The sequence below is a fragment of the Durio zibethinus genome, chromosome 3 (assembly GCF_047325235.1).
Source record: "Durio zibethinus cultivar Kanyao isolate XHJ-2024 chromosome 3, ASM4732523v1, whole genome shotgun sequence".
NCBI lineage: Eukaryota > Viridiplantae > Streptophyta > Magnoliopsida > Malvales > Malvaceae > Durio > Durio zibethinus.
In genome coordinates, this window is record NC_143164.1 from 3,117,811 (window position 1) to 3,134,918 (window position 17,108).

General features: G+C 36.7%; 5 protein-coding genes and 1 long non-coding RNA gene across 6 annotated transcripts; 2 read left to right on the top strand and 4 right to left on the bottom strand.

Annotated features, from left to right (window-relative positions):
* Positions 1-1,165: 1,165 nt before the first annotated feature.
* LOC111303808 (tubulin beta-6 chain-like) lies at positions 1,166-4,571 on the top strand. Its single transcript, XM_022900288.2, has 3 exons — positions 1,166-1,637; positions 3,339-3,608; positions 3,702-4,571. Exons 1-3 carry the CDS (start codon positions 1,238-1,240, stop codon positions 4,379-4,381), a joined length of 1,350 nt encoding a protein of 449 aa, XP_022756023.1. The 5' UTR covers positions 1,166-1,237; the 3' UTR covers positions 4,382-4,571.
* LOC149519524 (uncharacterized) lies at positions 4,418-6,662 on the bottom strand. Its single transcript, XR_016340768.1, has 2 exons — positions 5,824-6,662; positions 4,418-5,089 (listed from the first exon to the last, which is right to left on the bottom strand). It is a non-coding gene; the product is annotated as an uncharacterized LOC149519524 (long non-coding RNA).
* Positions 6,663-7,230: 568 nt separating this feature from the next.
* LOC111300637 (uncharacterized) lies at positions 7,231-9,152 on the bottom strand. Its single transcript, XM_022896265.2, has 4 exons — positions 8,439-9,152; positions 8,246-8,308; positions 7,978-8,070; positions 7,231-7,901 (listed from the first exon to the last, which is right to left on the bottom strand). The coding sequence occupies exons 1-4, from the start codon at positions 8,808-8,810 to the stop codon at positions 7,422-7,424; spliced, it is 1,008 nt and encodes a 335-aa protein (XP_022752000.2). The 5' UTR covers positions 8,811-9,152; the 3' UTR covers positions 7,231-7,421.
* A 1,415-nt stretch (positions 9,153-10,567) lies between these two features.
* On the bottom strand, positions 10,568-13,329 carry LOC111304983 (nucleolin). Its single transcript, XM_022902502.2, has 4 exons — positions 12,838-13,329; positions 12,559-12,681; positions 12,405-12,475; positions 10,568-11,031 (listed from the first exon to the last, which is right to left on the bottom strand). The coding sequence occupies exons 1-4, from the start codon at positions 13,180-13,182 to the stop codon at positions 10,731-10,733; spliced, it is 840 nt and encodes a 279-aa protein (XP_022758237.2). The 5' UTR covers positions 13,183-13,329; the 3' UTR covers positions 10,568-10,730.
* A 376-nt stretch (positions 13,330-13,705) lies between these two features.
* LOC149519525 (uncharacterized) lies at positions 13,706-14,251 on the top strand. Its single transcript, XM_089758064.1, has one exon. The coding sequence runs from the start codon at positions 13,739-13,741 to the stop codon at positions 14,150-14,152; it is 414 nt and encodes a 137-aa protein (XP_089614190.1). The 5' UTR covers positions 13,706-13,738; the 3' UTR covers positions 14,153-14,251.
* A 330-nt stretch (positions 14,252-14,581) lies between these two features.
* Positions 14,582-16,547, bottom strand: LOC111303944 (uncharacterized). The gene is made up of 5 exons (XM_022900520.2): positions 16,200-16,547; positions 15,988-16,099; positions 15,763-15,827; positions 15,085-15,681; positions 14,582-14,863 (listed from the first exon to the last, which is right to left on the bottom strand). The coding sequence occupies exons 1-5, from the start codon at positions 16,542-16,544 to the stop codon at positions 14,744-14,746; spliced, it is 1,239 nt and encodes a 412-aa protein (XP_022756255.2). The 5' UTR covers positions 16,545-16,547; the 3' UTR covers positions 14,582-14,743.
* Between the last annotated feature and the right edge of the window lie 561 nt (positions 16,548-17,108).

Below are 17,108 nucleotides of genomic sequence, written 5' to 3' on the forward strand. Positions count from 1 at the left end.
TCCATTACCTCATCAATCACTTTGCTCACAAGATCAAGGTAAAATCCCATCTAACCCTACATTACCTCATCAATCACTTTCAATGGCTGTCCCTTATAATTGGTTTTTCAGGTTGAGCAAGTGTTGTCCGGTGGCAAATCCTACACCGGGGGCTTCGATCGGTTTACATTGCTTATGCCATATTGCTTAGACCGTATCAAATGTAAGTGAGATTTTTAACCGTGAAATGCAAGATTTTTTTAATAAAAAATGATGTTTTATAGATAATTTATTTACATTGATCCAGGGGATGTTATATTTGGACCCGAAGATGAGGACTTTCACCCATTACACATGACTGGCGTTAAAGGAGAGGGGTACTTGTAGTCAAGGACTCGTAATATTTTGTCTGATCGGAACAACAAAGACCCGGCTAGGCTACTAGCTTTAATTCAAGAATTGAGGTTAGGCTTGGTGTTTATCGACAGTTGCTATTGGAATGGAAACCAAAATCTTTTACACGGAATATTTATGTTTTTTTAATAGGGATCAATACATGTCGTACCAGAGCAAACTCGTTGGAACTCTAGGGTTTCTCATGCCCGAGCTATTTTCCTTCTCTTATAACTCTAGGGTTTTGAGGAGGAGATGTGAGTGAGAGACATGCAAGGGTAACCCTTTTATAACATTATAACTTTTCTAGAATACGTAACACTAAATAGGACTGTGAATTCGATTTGATCCAGGGAATGTTCCGGTTCGAGTACAATCGCTAGTTTCCACTGGCTCCACCGGATATTACATTTGGGCCTAAAGATGAGGATTGTTACCCATTATGTGATCGAGTAATTATGTCTATCAGCCCGCTTCCAAGAAAATTAGGCCGAGCAAGAAATCTGCCGGCCCAGATAGTCCAAGAACTGCCCTAAAACGAATTTTGTCTTCCAACACGTGGCATATCCACTCCAATTTTGCCGGCCTTCAACTAATTAAAGTAATAACCGCACCGTAATTATCTAACTTACGGGGTAAAATCCTTTGGTTCCGATGGGCCGTTAGTTGGTGTCCTTTCTCTATCTGTTTCTCTCTGTCTCTGTTTGTCAATTGTCCTGCTCATGACAGACAATCCTTCAAAAATATCATTCCCTTTATATTATTAGCATTTCCTTATTAACCTCTTCCCCTTGACAAATCCATTCGTCTCCTTCCCTTCCCTTTCGTTTCCTTTCCCAAACACAGAAAAAAAAAAAAAAGAACCATGAGAGAAATCCTTCACGTTCAAGGAGGCCAATGCGGGAACCAAATCGGTTCCAAGTTTTGGGAAGTGATCTGCGACGAACACGGCGTGGATCCTACTGGAAGGTACAAGGGAGATGGATTGTCCGATGTCCAACTAGAGCGGATCAATGTTTATTACAATGAGGCTTCCGGTGGAAGGTACGTTCCTCGTGCGGTTCTCATGGATCTTGAACCCGGTACTATGGATAGTATCAGATCCGGTCCTTATGGCCAGATCTTTAGGCCTGATAATTTCGTGTTTGGACAATCCGGTGCCGGGAACAACTGGGCGAAAGGTCATTACACTGAAGGAGCCGAGTTGATTGATGCCGTTCTTGATGTTGTTCGTAAAGAGGCTGAGAATTGTGATTGCTTGCAAGGTCTATATATATTCTTCCTCCCCTTTACATATCCATAGTAATAATAATTTAGTTTTCATGTTTGTTTTAGAAACTTAGAATTGGCCAAATCTGCACGGATGGATATTCGTGGATTTATTCTTATCATATATTTTTAATGGCATTTAACTTGATCCATTCCAACATAACTGCTCTGCTCTTATATTTTTCACCACAAAGTTTGAAGCACTTTATCCATTTGAGTTACCTAATCACTTTCATGATAGCGATATAGAACTGCTTTTGCCGTTGATCTTTTTAATTCCTAACTTTCGGCGATGACCATATCAAGGGAAAATAATCCATTTTACCTGTCAAAATTAACTGTGAAAGTATAGTAAGAGCTTGAATTATATGGTTGATGATAATTAACTGTGAAAATGACATGGAAGGACTGTTTCTCTTTTCAATTATCTACTCTTTGTCTTTATTTGGCTAGTGGTAACTATTTACATCTTTTGTCTGAATACTAGTCACATTTTGCCAACGAGACTGAGCTGTTATTAGTACGCTTCTTTTTGTCTGTTGTGGAGGCAATGGAGGGCATGGGCCTTTATCGATATAGGCAGATCTATTTTACTATATGATTTTTTTTTCTTTGTTATGATTGTGATTCCTCATCTGCCTCTCGTTTTCTCCTTTATTCTACCGACAATTTTTTACTATAGTTTTCTTTTCAAAAATTAAAATAAAGTTAGATCTTAGAGCACTCGATGAACTTCTTAATGCATTTGCTGGAGCCTTGGGGGCCCATACCAGCTCATGATCATCATGTGATTGCTGCCTTTACATTATTATGGGTCGGCCACATTGAAGAAATATGAAATGTCTCTAAATGAGCATGGAGAATCAAAGAATCATAATTAACATGCATAAATGAATAACCATGTGACTGTTATGTATGTCTAAAAATAATAAAGATCATGGTAAATTGTAACATCGATATAAAGTATCAGATCTTGTTTTATCCAATTTTTGAAGAATGGTTAGTATAAACCTATTAAGAAAAGGAAGAAAGAGAAAAACATGTCTCTGGATCCAGATCTATCTGAAGAGGACAATTATTGTCACCATCTGATAATGGTGTGACTGCTGTGAAATATTTGGTTTGTTGCTTCTGTAATTATGGTAACACTATGTTGTAGACGATGATATTGGTGGATTATTTAACTACTGTCACATTAAGGGAACCCCAAATATGGGGGCTGATACATTTTGTATCATAATGTGAAGTAAAATGAAGGATAATGACTTACTTCTTAATTTTAATATCCTTTTCAATAGATCGTTGGTGGCACAGGTTTTCTGAGAACTTTTCTATCAGGATTCTGAGTGGTTAAGTTATTTTAGATTAACTGTTTGGAGTAGTTTTGATCTTCCAACTATGTATCGCAGTTGTCAGTGTCTCAGAAAATGTAAATTGTCACCGTTGGCTCTGGAGCAATTTGATATATATTTATTTATTTAAACCATTTCTGATTCCTGGTATTTAGCAAATTGTAAAGCATAGTATATCTTGTCTATCCACTGAAATCTTTTGCTTGTAGGAAAGGGTTAATTTGAAAAGTCCTGGAGTTGAACTGTTAGCTTTTAGCAATAAAATCTTATTGGCTATAAAACAATGGCAATTTTCATTTTGAATTGGCTGATGAAACTCCCTTGCTTATGTTACTTTTGGACCAGGCTTCCAGGTATGCCATTCACTTGGCGGAGGCACGGGCTCTGGCATGGGTACTCTCCTGATATCAAAAATCAGAGAGGAATATCCAGACAGGATGATGATGACATTCTCTGTTTTCCCTTCACCTAAAGTCTCTGACACAGTTGTGGAGCCTTATAATGCCACCCTCTCTGTGCACCAGTTGGTAGAAAATGCTGATGAATGCATGGTTCTTGACAATGAGGCACTTTATGATATTTGCTTCCGGACTCTAAAGCTCACCACTCCAAGCTGTGAGTGATATGATATTCATCTTAATGGATGGTTTGCAATAGCCTGAAACAATTTAAAATGTTGAAGCTAACACTACACGTTTTAATTTGCAGTTGGAGATCTGAACCACTTAATTTCTGCAACTATGAGTGGTGTAACTTGCTGCCTAAGGTTCCCTGGACAGCTGAACTCCGATCTCCGGAAGTTGGCTGTGAACCTGATCCCATTCCCACGTCTTCACTTCTTTATGGTTGGGTTTGCACCTCTCACATCCCGTGGTTCCCAGCAGTACATTTCTCTCACTGTCCCTGAGCTGACTCAGCAGATGTGGGATGCCAAGAACATGATGTGTGCTGCTGACCCTCGCCATGGTCGCTACCTGACAGCCTCAGCTATGTTCCGGGGCAAGATGAGCACCAAAGAGGTCGATGAACAGATGATTAATGTTCAGAACAAGAATTCATCATACTTTGTGGAGTGGATTCCCAATAATGTGAAGTCCAGTGTTTGTGATATTCCACCAAAGGGTCTGAGAATGTCATGTACTTTTGTTGGGAATTCGACATCAATCCAGGAGATGTTTAGGAGGGTAAGTGAGCAATTCACAGCAATGTTCCGTCGCAAGGCCTTTTTGCATTGGTATACTGGCGAGGGGATGGATGAAATGGAGTTCACAGAAGCAGAAAGCAACATGAACGACTTGGTGGCAGAGTATCAACAATACCAGGATGCAACTGTTGAGGATGAGGGTGAGTACGAGGATGAGGTTCCGGAGGAGAACTATGAGTCCTAAAATGTGTGTGCAATTACAAGTGAACCAGAATGAGAATAGCAACCTTTACCTGCCTGTATGCTATTGTCTGGCTATCAATGTTTGTTTAGGTTTTTCTGCTTTGCGCTCGTGTTTCCCAAGATTATGTTGTTTGCTTTTTTCAGACTTTCAAATAAATAAACTTTTTCTGCTTTGCGCTTGTATTTCCCAAGATGATGTTTGCCTTTTTCAAACTGAGAAATTATGGATTGTTTAAAATGTTCAGAAATTTTCTAAAAATTAAATTGTGTTCGACCAAAAATATCGAGGTTAAGTCTTGTGGATCAATGTCGGTTTCAATCTTTCATTTTTTGGTCTACATTTAATCATTTCATAAACTTAATCCAAATTCGATATTAAGTTTTTGAAGTTTGACGTCGCAACTCGCAGTTGTTTTTGGGATAAATCTTACTTTAAGAATCGAGTTCCTAGGAGCTTCCCATGTGCACTGACTAATGTCTACACTGCTAAGCACCAAGCTTGTTGTGCCCGACTGCCAATCAGCAAACTATTTCTGGAGCTGATATTACTAGCTTCAGCATGGCAAGTGATAAGGGAGTATTGCTCAACTCTCTTCGAGCAGGATCCATCTTTCTTGTAATCCAACGAGAAAATTCCACAGCAGTATCTCTGAACAACTTCGCGGTCAACAATGGATCCCCCAGGTGCCCTTTCTGATATTGGGCCGTCCTTTTCTTGCAGAGAAATGACAATAACATGTCATCTAATAGATATCAGAATCTATAGCTATCAGCTTGCCTCTAAAGTGCAAAAGATCAAAGAAATATACTTTCTTTTGAGAAAAAAAAATGGAGAAAATTTGCTGATCAAGGTGTAATATTTTGATAATAAAAAGTAAATCAAATCATGATTTATGGTTAGGGTGGGTGAAAAATGCTTTTCACTAATAACAACGGATTAGTTTCTGACTGGCCAATCCGTGGCTTGGCTCAAACAAACATTTCCCTTCAGCAAATCTACATAGTACTTGCTGAAAACAACCAGAAATGGTTCATAGTCGGAGTATGGAAACAGCTGTTGATTAAAAGAGAGACTGACAAAAATCCAGACGCAGTCAGGAAACAAAATAGTCTAATTTATCCTAAACTGTGCACGACAAACTAATCAAATGCCCCAAAAGGAAGGGAATGGCCGCTGATCAATATAATAATACTAGTAATAAAGAAAGAAAACTATAGACATACGCATCAGAGTCACGGAAGCATGAGGTGCAAACACCGCTCGCATTAAAATATTGGCGAGCGTCTCATACCCAAAATAATCCTCATCATTTGCATGCTTTTCATTACTAGGTTCTACTATTTGCACTATTATATTGTAAAAACCATAAATTAAAGATTTATTTCCATAGAAGATAGCACAACAAAATGGTATTTGACTGTAATCTGAGAGTGGCATCTTACAGGTAGGAGTAGGATACTGGGATGTCAGCACTTAGCGGTGAGCTTCTCAGACTTTATACACGAAAGGTTCCCTTCCCTAGGGTTGCTGGAAGCCTTTGAAGCCTGGAAATGTTTAACTTAACCAGGGCTAAACCCTGAGGAAAACTAAGGTTAAACACATAGACGGTCAAGCTTTCCCCTCAGCAGAATGAGCTTCTCAAGTGGATTGGTATTTGGTAAATGGTAATAGTTATCCTTTCTTGAACCCACGCGCTTTAAATATCTGCTGCCAACACGATCCAATTAGAGAGTTTTTGGGTTGTTCTTGTACTCTCTTCAGTGGATAGGGGCCCTGAAAGTATTGCTGGATAGACATTGGCTCGGCTTTCTTTCCTCTCCTCTGTTTAAACAGATCAGTGCAGTTCTAAGTTATAGACTCGTTTGGATTCCTTCGCCAGGGTCTACTTGACAAAAGTACTTTTCATTTTCTTTATTTTAAGCGGTAAAAGCCGAAGACATACCATTCTTTTCATCTTCAAAAGGTAAAATAAAAGTTCAATAATACTGAATTTAGTATTGGTAACATGCAGATTCACCATTTAAGTGGTTACAGGTAGCAGATAGAAGCAAAAAGTTCCATTGAGTTTCAGGTCGAGTTGCCAGAAAATTTGGAAAAGCAGATTCAGCCAAAGATGAATGAGAACGCTGTATGATTTGTCCAAGCCTCATTGTCAGACTATGGTTAAAAAAGAAAAGAAAAAAATATATAAATTGCTCAACTGCACGAGAAAACAAGCAGCTGGATCTTCTTTCTCTAAATTGTTATTTCCCACTTGTGAGCTATCCACTTGGGGCTAGAGCCTGGCTCGGAGGTTTGGGCTATCGGTCCAAAACTAAATCGAGGAAACAATTTTAAATTAGGTTTAATTTCATCAGTGGTCATAAATTATAATATAATATTTAATATAATATTTTAAATTTAAAAAATTTATAATATAATATTTAAATTATAAATTTATTAATTAATATATCATTTAAATATTTTTTATAAATAATAAATAATGTATCATTATTTAAAATTAATCATATTAAAAGTAAAAACTACTTTAATTAATAAATTAATAATTAAAATACTACATTAAAATTTTTTTAAAATGATTTCTTTGAATATTTTATTATAATTAAAAAATTATTTATGATGTTATTTTTTAAAATTATATCCATTTAACTAAGTGGAATATAATCTCTTTTTCCTTTCATTTTAATGTTAAATGTGCTCATAACGAAAAAAATGCTAAATGTGATCTTTCACAGGCTTAGCAAATCCCACGTTCCTGAAATCACTATCACCTTTCCCCAATTAAGGAATTTAGATTCTTTCGGGTCCCTTTGGCCTTTACACAAAAAGCTAAAAGATTGCTCACAAAGTAAAAAATCTTGTTTTGAATAATCATTAAAGATAATCAAGCATTTATGAATATTATAAGACTAATTTCCGGAAAAACCTCATCCCAAACTATTCTAATTTACAATTTTCATACCCCTATTTGATAGCCTACGTTAATTCCGCGGTAAAAAGAAAAGAAAACAAAACAAAATCCGAAGAGAAAAGCCAAAAATCATCTAAAAGGGTAACGAGATTTACACGCAGCATTGAAATTCTTAGACCTGCAAATCTGCTTCCTTTTTAACCTTGCTTGTGCAGCTCTAGCCTTAGTTACTGTATCCAGATCAGTCGATTTTGAAGAGCTAAACCCGAAAGCTTCCTCCACGGAAAAGTTGAGATCAAGAAGACCAAGTGGGCCCACATTATCATGAACCCTGCTTAATCCTCCAGTGTTTGATGGTAACCAGGAAATCATTCGAGCATATGGGTATTGAGGATTCTTGTTCATTTTCGATTTGCAAACCATTTGGTCCATTATGAACGGTTGTTGATAAACCCTGGTAGAAATTTGCTGCTGACGATGATAATGATGATGATCCTGAGGAGTAGTGTTTTGAGTCTCCACGGAAATTTGGGTTAATTGTGTCTCAAAATTCAAGCTTTTACTTGTTTCCAAACGTGACTCTTCTGCTTTGGGAGGACTCTGACTTAACTGTTAAAAAATAAAAGAAAGGAAATTAAATAACAAATACCTAATACTAGATAAATTAGAAAAATCACGACCCCACCTCATTAAAAAGAAATGCTTTTTGTTTCTTTGCTTTCAACTCCAAGTTTTCAGCTTTCTGCTGGTTGAGAAACAGCCTCTTATTCTCTATATCCTGTTTGAATTCCGAATAATCAAAGATTAGTATTACATGCTTATGCTTAAAAAAATCATATACTCAAAAAATTGAATGAAAGACTAAGTAAAAGATGAAGATAATGTGGTGAAATCCAAGAAAAGTAAAGGACAATTTAATTAATGTCAACAAGAAAGAGAAAAAAAAAACTAACCTTTTTCAGTAATTCATTGCGCCGAGTAAAATCCTCCATCATCTCTAGCAATTGTTCTTTCGTCTGTTTAATTGTTACGAAAAAACCCAGAGAGCACACGTGTAAAGAGAAAACAGATAAGAAGAGAGAAAAGAAACTTATTGACGAGTGATGACCCATACAAAACAGAAAAAAGATGGCAAAAACAACGTACCTGTTTAAGACTATTAACAGAGGCTTTTTTCTTGGAAGGCAGAGGCTTCTCATCAGATTCACTTGGAGAGAAGGAAAGAGGTGTAGCAGGACTTGAAGTCAAGGCCTTTTTCATCAGTGCCTCAGTCTCATAGGTAGAACCAACGATGTTAGAGGGAAGTGACGGTGGTTGTGATGGGGATAGTTTCAGAGCCGGCAAAGATGTGGCGGCTACCTCTGGTTTTGAAGCATTAGATCTCTTCCTCTTGGCCCCCCATGTGAAAGAAAAGCGAGGGCGTGACTCGTATTCGAAGATTAGATGGGGCAGCTCCAACAATATATTGGCGACCTCAATCTCTTCCGCAGTGACAGGACCGTCACAGCTCTGTTCCATTGCTACCCAGAATCTCTCTTCCTCTTATAATTAAAGAAGAAAGAAAGAAAAAAAAAAAGCTCTGTTATTTTAATCACTCTAAATCTTCTCCATAGAAGAAGAGTTGAAAAATTGAACCAGAGAAAGAGGAAGAGATGGAGTGGCTTGGAGCCGGGGATTCAGCTTAAAAAGGAAAATAAATAAGAAATCTATGGCGAGGGTTTGGGCAGTGACACGTGTCAGCGAGGCGAGGTTGAGGTTGGTCTAGGGTTTATGGGCTTCTTTTGCTATTCGATGGGTTTGAGACTATTGAGGTTGGAGCCAGAGCAATGCGGTTGCGTTTGCGTCATTCAACTCTTAGTTACCTTACCTAAGAAGAGCATGACTTTGGAAACTTGTCCACTCCTGTTAAGGAGCGTGCTTATTAAACGCCTCCTTATTGGCCATTTCCTTTTTCTAGTATTACTATTTTGGAAAAAAGAGTCCACGAGAAAAACCACAATTGACTCAGTAGAGGGTTTTTTTTTTTTTTCTTTTAAAAAAATACATATAAACAAATTTATGAATGAAACGTCAATTCTCTCTAATTTTGAATAATGTTTCATACAAATACTTTTGAGCTAAATTTTGGTTCAAATCTTATTGTTAATTCAGTTTGAGTTGGTAACGTACTAAAATGGTAGTATTCAGTTTGAGCTGGTGGTTATGTCTTTCCCCCTTGTATGAAGTGTCTTCGTATCCATACTATTAACCGGTCCGATCTCCTGTTAATAGGTCAAATGGAGAGGAGCCAAATCCATTGGGAACAGGGTTCTTGAGCAACGGTTTGATTGAGTACTACTGTTCTGTTCGATAGTTAGATCAAACATGATTTCAGATGATCAGTCCTTGAAGCTGTTGTAACTTTGTAAGGTGTTGAAATAAAAATGCAGATTGGTTACCCTATCCAGGATGATCGCCATTTGGGGCCCAATTATTTATAGAGCCTGAAAAATGCTTTCTACAAGGTTAACAATTTGCATATAATTAGCATGACAAGGAAGAGGAGAAGGGCTTTCGTTAATGGCGGATTTCCTTCCTCTTTAGCCTCACACTGGAACTAGCAAAAGCTAGGGTCGTTCTAACAAAACATTAGTGGCTTTCTTTCTCTGAATCATTGGCAAACATCTGCCATTGTTTAATGCTTGTTTTTCTTACTTTTGTGAAAGAATTTTTAAGGTAGTTTACCAGTCACTAAGGAGGAAGAATAAGGAGACAGTGAAAATAGTTTTGCTGCCACAATGCAGGTTTCTACTTCTTAACGAATTACGGTTGCTCTGTCCTCAGTCAACATCCATTGGAGCCAACTGTCATTCAAGGGTAGTTTTGCTTCTTTTTTTTGGGTAAAGAAGTATAGTTTATTCTTCAATTAATGGTAGTAGTAGACATTATATTATTCGTCAATTTCAAGCGGCCGGTGGGGAACGTCCAAAATTATCTGGTTCAGATATCTTATCCGCAAGTAATTACCGTATAAAAATCATAGAAACACATTTATTCACCATAAATTTTACTGCATGAATGGCTATGATTCAAGTACTGTAAAAATTATAATGATAAATAAATAATATGTGCCTAACTTTGAGCCATTCCTGATGTAATGACTTCAAGTTTATGAATGCTCTTGGTCCAGAGTCCTAACAAGCTATCCTGACACGCGGCCTTCTACGCATGTATTTGTTCTTTTTCCATATGGCGGAAACAGGTTAACACATATAACAAACAAAAAACAAAAAAGGAGATTTTGAACACTTCCAATCTTCCATTGCTGTTTACCAAACAATGCAACGATCATTAAAGATCAGTTCAATTAGTATTATCACAACTAATCAATGAAGATCCAATGAGTTAAGTACCACAACATTACAAACTAGAAATAATCAGTTATGGTGGAAAACGTAATTAGTTTGCTCTCTGTTTCTTCGTTCTACTAGCCAAAACATTCTCGAAGTCATCATCGGAGCTTTCTTCCGCCTTGCGTTTCTTGGTCTGGTTCAGGGCAACTTTGGAATCTGTTCTCTTTTTATTTGAAGAAACGGGGGTGATTGGAGGAGTTTTCTTAACAGGGACAGATTTTGTGCTACCCTTTACAGCTGAAGCAGCTTTCATTGGGGAACTGAGCTTTTGCTGCTGAATCTTCTTTTGTTTCTTTTCAAAGACTTTCTTTGCTTCCACAATAGGGAGCAAACCAGACTCCATCATCCTGCAATTACATAGGAATGCATGCTTCTCTATAAACACATTCCATAAAATAATAATAAACAGAAAATATGTATTCCAAGATGAATGAAATTGAGTTACACAGAAGGAATTTCTTTTGTGTAAAATGAGTTTAATCAAGTCAACTCATACTATACTGATGCATTGATTTAATGGAATGGGTATAAGGAGACAAAACTGTTTAAAATTACCAGGTAAGAGATGCAAAAATGGTCATCATCATCATCCATGTAGCAACATATTGCAGTATTACACTTCCAATCTGAGTTGGAGAGGACTCTAATCACCTCAGGATTTAGATAAGACATTGAATTGGAATACAAAATAAGGGGTTGGGAATCGGTGGATTCTGACACTCAGCAAGAGGTTTGGAAGAAAACTTTCTTGTATTGCAGAAAGCAGGAATTACAGACCATTTGGCATAATACTAGCTGTTTCAAATGCACTAATTTTTTTTTTCTTTCAGATCAATGAGTTGGTTGCAACAAAGTATTAAATTTGGGGCAATGGCACAATTAGGGAAATGAGAGAGAACTGATAATAAAACCTCTTGAGTATTAGAAAAGAAAATTCAATGCTTCTGATACAGAATGAGAAATTACAAAAGAGACAACTATCAATAGAACCAAAGTGTACAGAGTTCAGTTACACACTTGAAGTTGCATTAACCACCTCTGGGTAATTTTTTGCATTAATTCTATTAATAAATCTAACTGACTGAGCAGGAGATGTTGTTAACAAACAATTGTGTCATACATGGAATTTAAACTGTGAGCTTCTAGAATAGGCTGACAAATTGTTTTATATGCTGAAGATTAGTTGTATTGTAGCAGAATTCTGCTAGCTTGGATAAATAAAATCACAATTATCCAAAAAAAAAAAAATCTAACTGACTGAGATATATACAGTAATCGAAGTAAAAAATCTAGATCCACCACAGCTGGTCAAGATAATCCACTCAAGAAAGAAATGTCCATTTCATTTTCATTTTATCACAGAAGTGTCCTATTCTTTCTTTATTCTGGTTTACAGATGCGCTTGAGAAGCTTATCATCAATTTTGTTTATTCACCATTATCAACTGCACCAGTCTTTCTTAAGGCAAGCCGCAAGCCTAAGGCAAATCTTTTGCAGCATTTAAGCAAGTCTTTTCACATGGAAAGCAGCATACGTAGCTTTTAGTTCTCAAAAGAATGAGATTATAGAGTGGACAATTGATAAAAATGACTTATTCTAAACATTATCCTTCACCTTATCTTGCACACAGTCTAGTAAAAAAGCAGAAATAGAACTACAACACAACATACAAATGCACTACACTACCTATAAAAGGTACTGAAGGAGAATTATGTCTTACCAGAATTGTGCCATTTCGCTATGGGGAATTTGCTTGTACATTGTCTCATAAAATATACGCAGCGGATCCCTCTGAAATTGAAGAGTGCAACAATGATAAATTACTCAAAAATAGGAAAATAGACCCAAAAATGAAAATGTTGAAGTCTAAGTACCTCCTCAGGAGGATCTCTCTTCTGACCAGGCAAATCATAAACCTTCCTCCCCCGCTTCCCTTCCTTCCCAGCTGCCGCTTTCTTTTCTTCCCCCTTTTTCTTCTTTTTCTTCAGCTCCTTTTCCTGAAAATTTCACGACGGAAAAAAACAATAAACACATTAATTTTTTTTATCCCTCAAAATCGAAAATTTATCCTTTTCCCCAAATTTTCAATCTTTTTTGTTCAGCAAATACCAAACCAAAAAAAGGTCCTTTTGACTAAAAAACAAATCAAAAACCTTATCTGCTTTATTATCGGAGCTTCTTTTGGAAATGGGTTTTTCATCTTCATCATCACTCTCTTCCATTTTGAGCTTGGTTGCTTTGGCGCGTGACCCAGATGAAGAACCCTTAATGGGTATTTTAAAGTCTTCATCTTTACCATGGTCATCATCATCTACCAGCTCTTCTTTCTTCACTTTGCCTTCTTTGGGACGGGATTTCGAATTAGAAACATCAGCATTGTTACTATTACTTGAGGGTTTCTTCTTACGGTTCTCCACCATCGAACTCAAGATTTTCCTGTCCGCTTCATCATCTTCGGGTTCCTCTTTTTTCACTTGCTTTGAATCCTCGGATGGCATCCGTAATATTCTAGAAAAATCAGAAGCTTCGGTCTTTATTTCCAAAGAAAATATAGAGAAGAAGAAAAAGAACAAAGATTGTGATTTCTGAACTGTTTCGGCGAAGAATAAAAAACCCTGTGAGCTGCTTTCGGGTTCTTGGTTTTGCAACTGGGTGAAAAACTGCGAAGTGCTTCGTTTTAGGCCCCCCAAGGCCCAAGCCCTAACCAAGGGCAAGTTACTGCATCTAAACGGTGCCGTTTTAATAAAACAATGTCCCATGAAAATCAGCTATAGCCCAAAACGTGACACAGTCCCAAGAAAACTTCCATCTTAGGTTTGCATGAAACCATGAAGAATAAATTCTTTTTCTGTATATATATTTGCAGTCTTTTCGTTTTTAGAAAAATATTAATTTGGCATCAATCTTAGTGGGAATGAGTCCAAAAGAAAGGTCTTGGTTGGGAATAGAATCTAAAACCTTAGAATTTATGCCAAAGCAAATAAACTCTCTTTTTATTCTTTGAGATTTATATATACACATACTTAGAAGAAGAAGCCATGGTGAAACAGAGTGATGGGTTGGTTTTTCAAGGATAGAGGTCCTGGGTGGAAGCGAGGATGGACAGAGCAAGCATTAACGTCCATTTCTGCTCCTCCTTTACCTCTCCTTTCCATATTCGGAATCATATGTCTTCTTTTGATGGTTTCTTCTTATGTGAACTGCAAGAAAGAGATACATCATGCAGTTCTTAACTTGAAGTTGTTCCTCCTGTTCTTGCCTGTTGTCTTGATCTTTGCTGCGCAGTTTGCCAGTAGATGTGAAAGGCTAGTGATTCCTTATGCAAGGACGAAGAGGGAATTGGAATATAGAACCAGGAACTTGCCTTGGGGCATGATTGTGCTGGTGGCGGTGCTTCTGGTGATGGTCTCTTACCAGTCCTACTTTCATTCCATGTGGTCTCCAAATATTTGGAGGTCGGTTTACTAGTTTGATCGAGTGGTCTAGAGATGCTATTTGTTTACCTATTCTGTGAGGAACCGAAGATGTAAGTTGCTAGTGCGTTTATAAAGTTTGGTCCTTCGGTTATAGTTTTCCATCCTTCTTACGATAGCTAAGGCATTGTTTACCTTCCTCATGGCATGGATGATATCAAGTTTTATAGTCTTTCTAAATACCTTGTTAATCACTTTTCATTTACAAGGCTCTCTCAATTGCAAAATTCTGAGCTTTCCCTGGATGCACTGACCTGTTTTCCACATTATTAGATGAGGAAATTAAACATTTTATTGTTAGTTAAAGATTTAGGAGTCTGATTCATTTATCAGCCCATAAAATTGGCTTTAGAATTTTTGCACTCTACCTTCTGTATCAGCATAATAGCATTCACCACTCGTAAAAAAGATGTCCAGACAGATATGACAATCACAAACACTAATTCATTAATAATTAGCCATGTACAAATTATCATTGGTGCTTCAGGGTATGGAACAAATATACATCGTTTAAACTGCCAAGATTGCAGTGAATAAACAAAAAGTACATGGAAGAGCAAACTCCAAGCCAAGAAGATGGTACAGGTCATCTTGTCTTGGGAGAGGAGGCTTTCAATCTGGGAACTTTAAATGCAGAAGTGAACAACTTTGGTATTTCATAAATGGATATAGCATCATCTTTTTTTCTCTTCAAGCTTCTGATTCCCTAAAAAACATAAGAAATTAAAATTTGGTTAGAAGACAGATCTTTCAAATAAGAACAAACAACAGTATTCACATATGCTATTAACATATCATAACAGAATAAGTTCGAACCGCAAATTAACATATCAGCAAATGTATAGCCTTCATGTTTTTATACGGGGAATAGATGAGATCAAGAACAGTAACTTTCTCAGTGGTCATTACTTAAGCTAGATTGATTACCTTTTCATTGTCCTTCACAAGGTCAGGAACATGAGGAGCAGAGCTTTCTTTCTTCACAATAACGTTGCATCCATCCCTGCCACTATTCTTACCTTCAAGAACAGAAGTTCTTCTGTCTGCAGTGCAACGTTTTATTACTGGTGTACAAGAAACGCTTCTGGACTTCCTTAACAATTCTACCTCCCTAGAAATTTTAGACACTTCTTCATGTAATCTACTCGCATCAGCCTCCTTCTGAGATACTTCAGCTTTTAATCTCTCAATTATTTCATCCTTTACAGCATTAGATGACTTTAGTTCCTCAATATTGGAAATAAGTGCCTCAACTTTCCTGTTAGCTTTTTCAAGTTCAGAATGCTTGCTGTTCAATTTATCTGTGCATTGACTTTCCAGAACATTGAACTGATTCCATGCAAACTTATTCTCAGCCATAAGTGCAGCGACTTGAGAACTCTTTTCTGAAGCAAGATTTTCACATTCAAGCTTTAGCCTTCTTACATCATCTTCCAATGTCCTCAAAGTAACATATTTTGAACCACTATGCTTAAGTCCTGACATTCCTTTTTTGGTTTCTTTGGGGTCCCTTTGACAAGTATCCTGCGTACAATGAAATGATTAAAAAGCTTAGAAATTGTACAATGTATAAAATTATAAAAGGAGAAAATCTTCAGAACATACTTCTGAATTTTTACTGAGGATGTCAAACCAGATTCTGAAATCAGTCAGTTCATCCTCTGTTTCCTCTGTAATAAGACAATTAAGAAAATGCAAACATCAGACCGTTACTAAATAACATAAAACAAATCAATTTCTGATCAGTGTACTCAAAACATGAATTCAACTCAACATATAAAAAAAAAAACAAAATAACTTGAAAAAAAAAATTTTAAGGGAAAAAAATACCTAATTTCATTTTGCAAAGATGAGCTTCTCTGTGCTTCATTCCTACCATCAAATCGGCTTTTGCAGCCTCAAGCACACGCGCCATCTCTTTCGATTCCAAACCCCTCTTCATCTGAACACCAAAATATAACAAAAAACCCCATATTAACCCTCCAATTAAGGGGAGCAAAAACAACAAAAAACCCTCAAAACCCTAAATTGAAAACTCTTACATGAGAGATGTGATCTTCATAGAGGCGAACATCAGAGACCCACCGTTCATATTGCATGTTGATCCTATCTTCGAGAATCTTTCTTTCTTTAGCCAGCGTTTCAAGCTGTTGTTGCTGGGTTTTAAGCATCTTAACTAAACCCTCAAAGAGTTTATCCCACTTCTGACGTTCTGATGAGATTTGAGACCCTGTTTTAGCGCCCATTGTGGCCTCCTCGTTAATAGCAGAATTAGAAAGATAGTAAGAAGAAGAAGAAGAAGAAGAAGAAGAAGAAGAAGAAGAAGAATTTTCAGGAACCGTTGCACTTCGAAAACAGGGCTTCAACGGTCGATTTTTAACGTGCATAAAGCGAAATATATTGGGGCAATACTAACTTACGCTCATGGCGTACATTTACCTTTAAGCTTTTTGGGCTCACTTGGGTTTTGTAATAGAATGGTTGGGCTTCAATGGACCTTCGAGCTGAATTAGATATATAATGTTGGCCCAAATATTTTTAGGTCAAGTTCGACCCAAAAGTTAGTTTTTTTTTTATAAGTTGTATTTTATTTATCCAGTTTTTTTTTTTTTATAAGTTGTATTTTATTTATCCAAAAGAAGCAATAAAATTGCTACATACATACACTCCATATATACAATCAAATCATATTCTAATTATTATGCAATATAACTTTATTTATATTCCAAGCATCACATAAAATCTTGTTGACTGAGTCAGCAGCAATTGAATGCAATTATATAATCAAGTTCTAACAGCTTCCTTAATTAGCTCATATACTTGTTTTTCTATTCCTTCTTTATTCTTAAATAATTTGTAGTTCATTTCTCTTTATATATAGTATATATGAGCATTCCAAGCAATACTAATATTATTGATATTAGTGCCTTGCCTTTTTTCCTTATCACTGC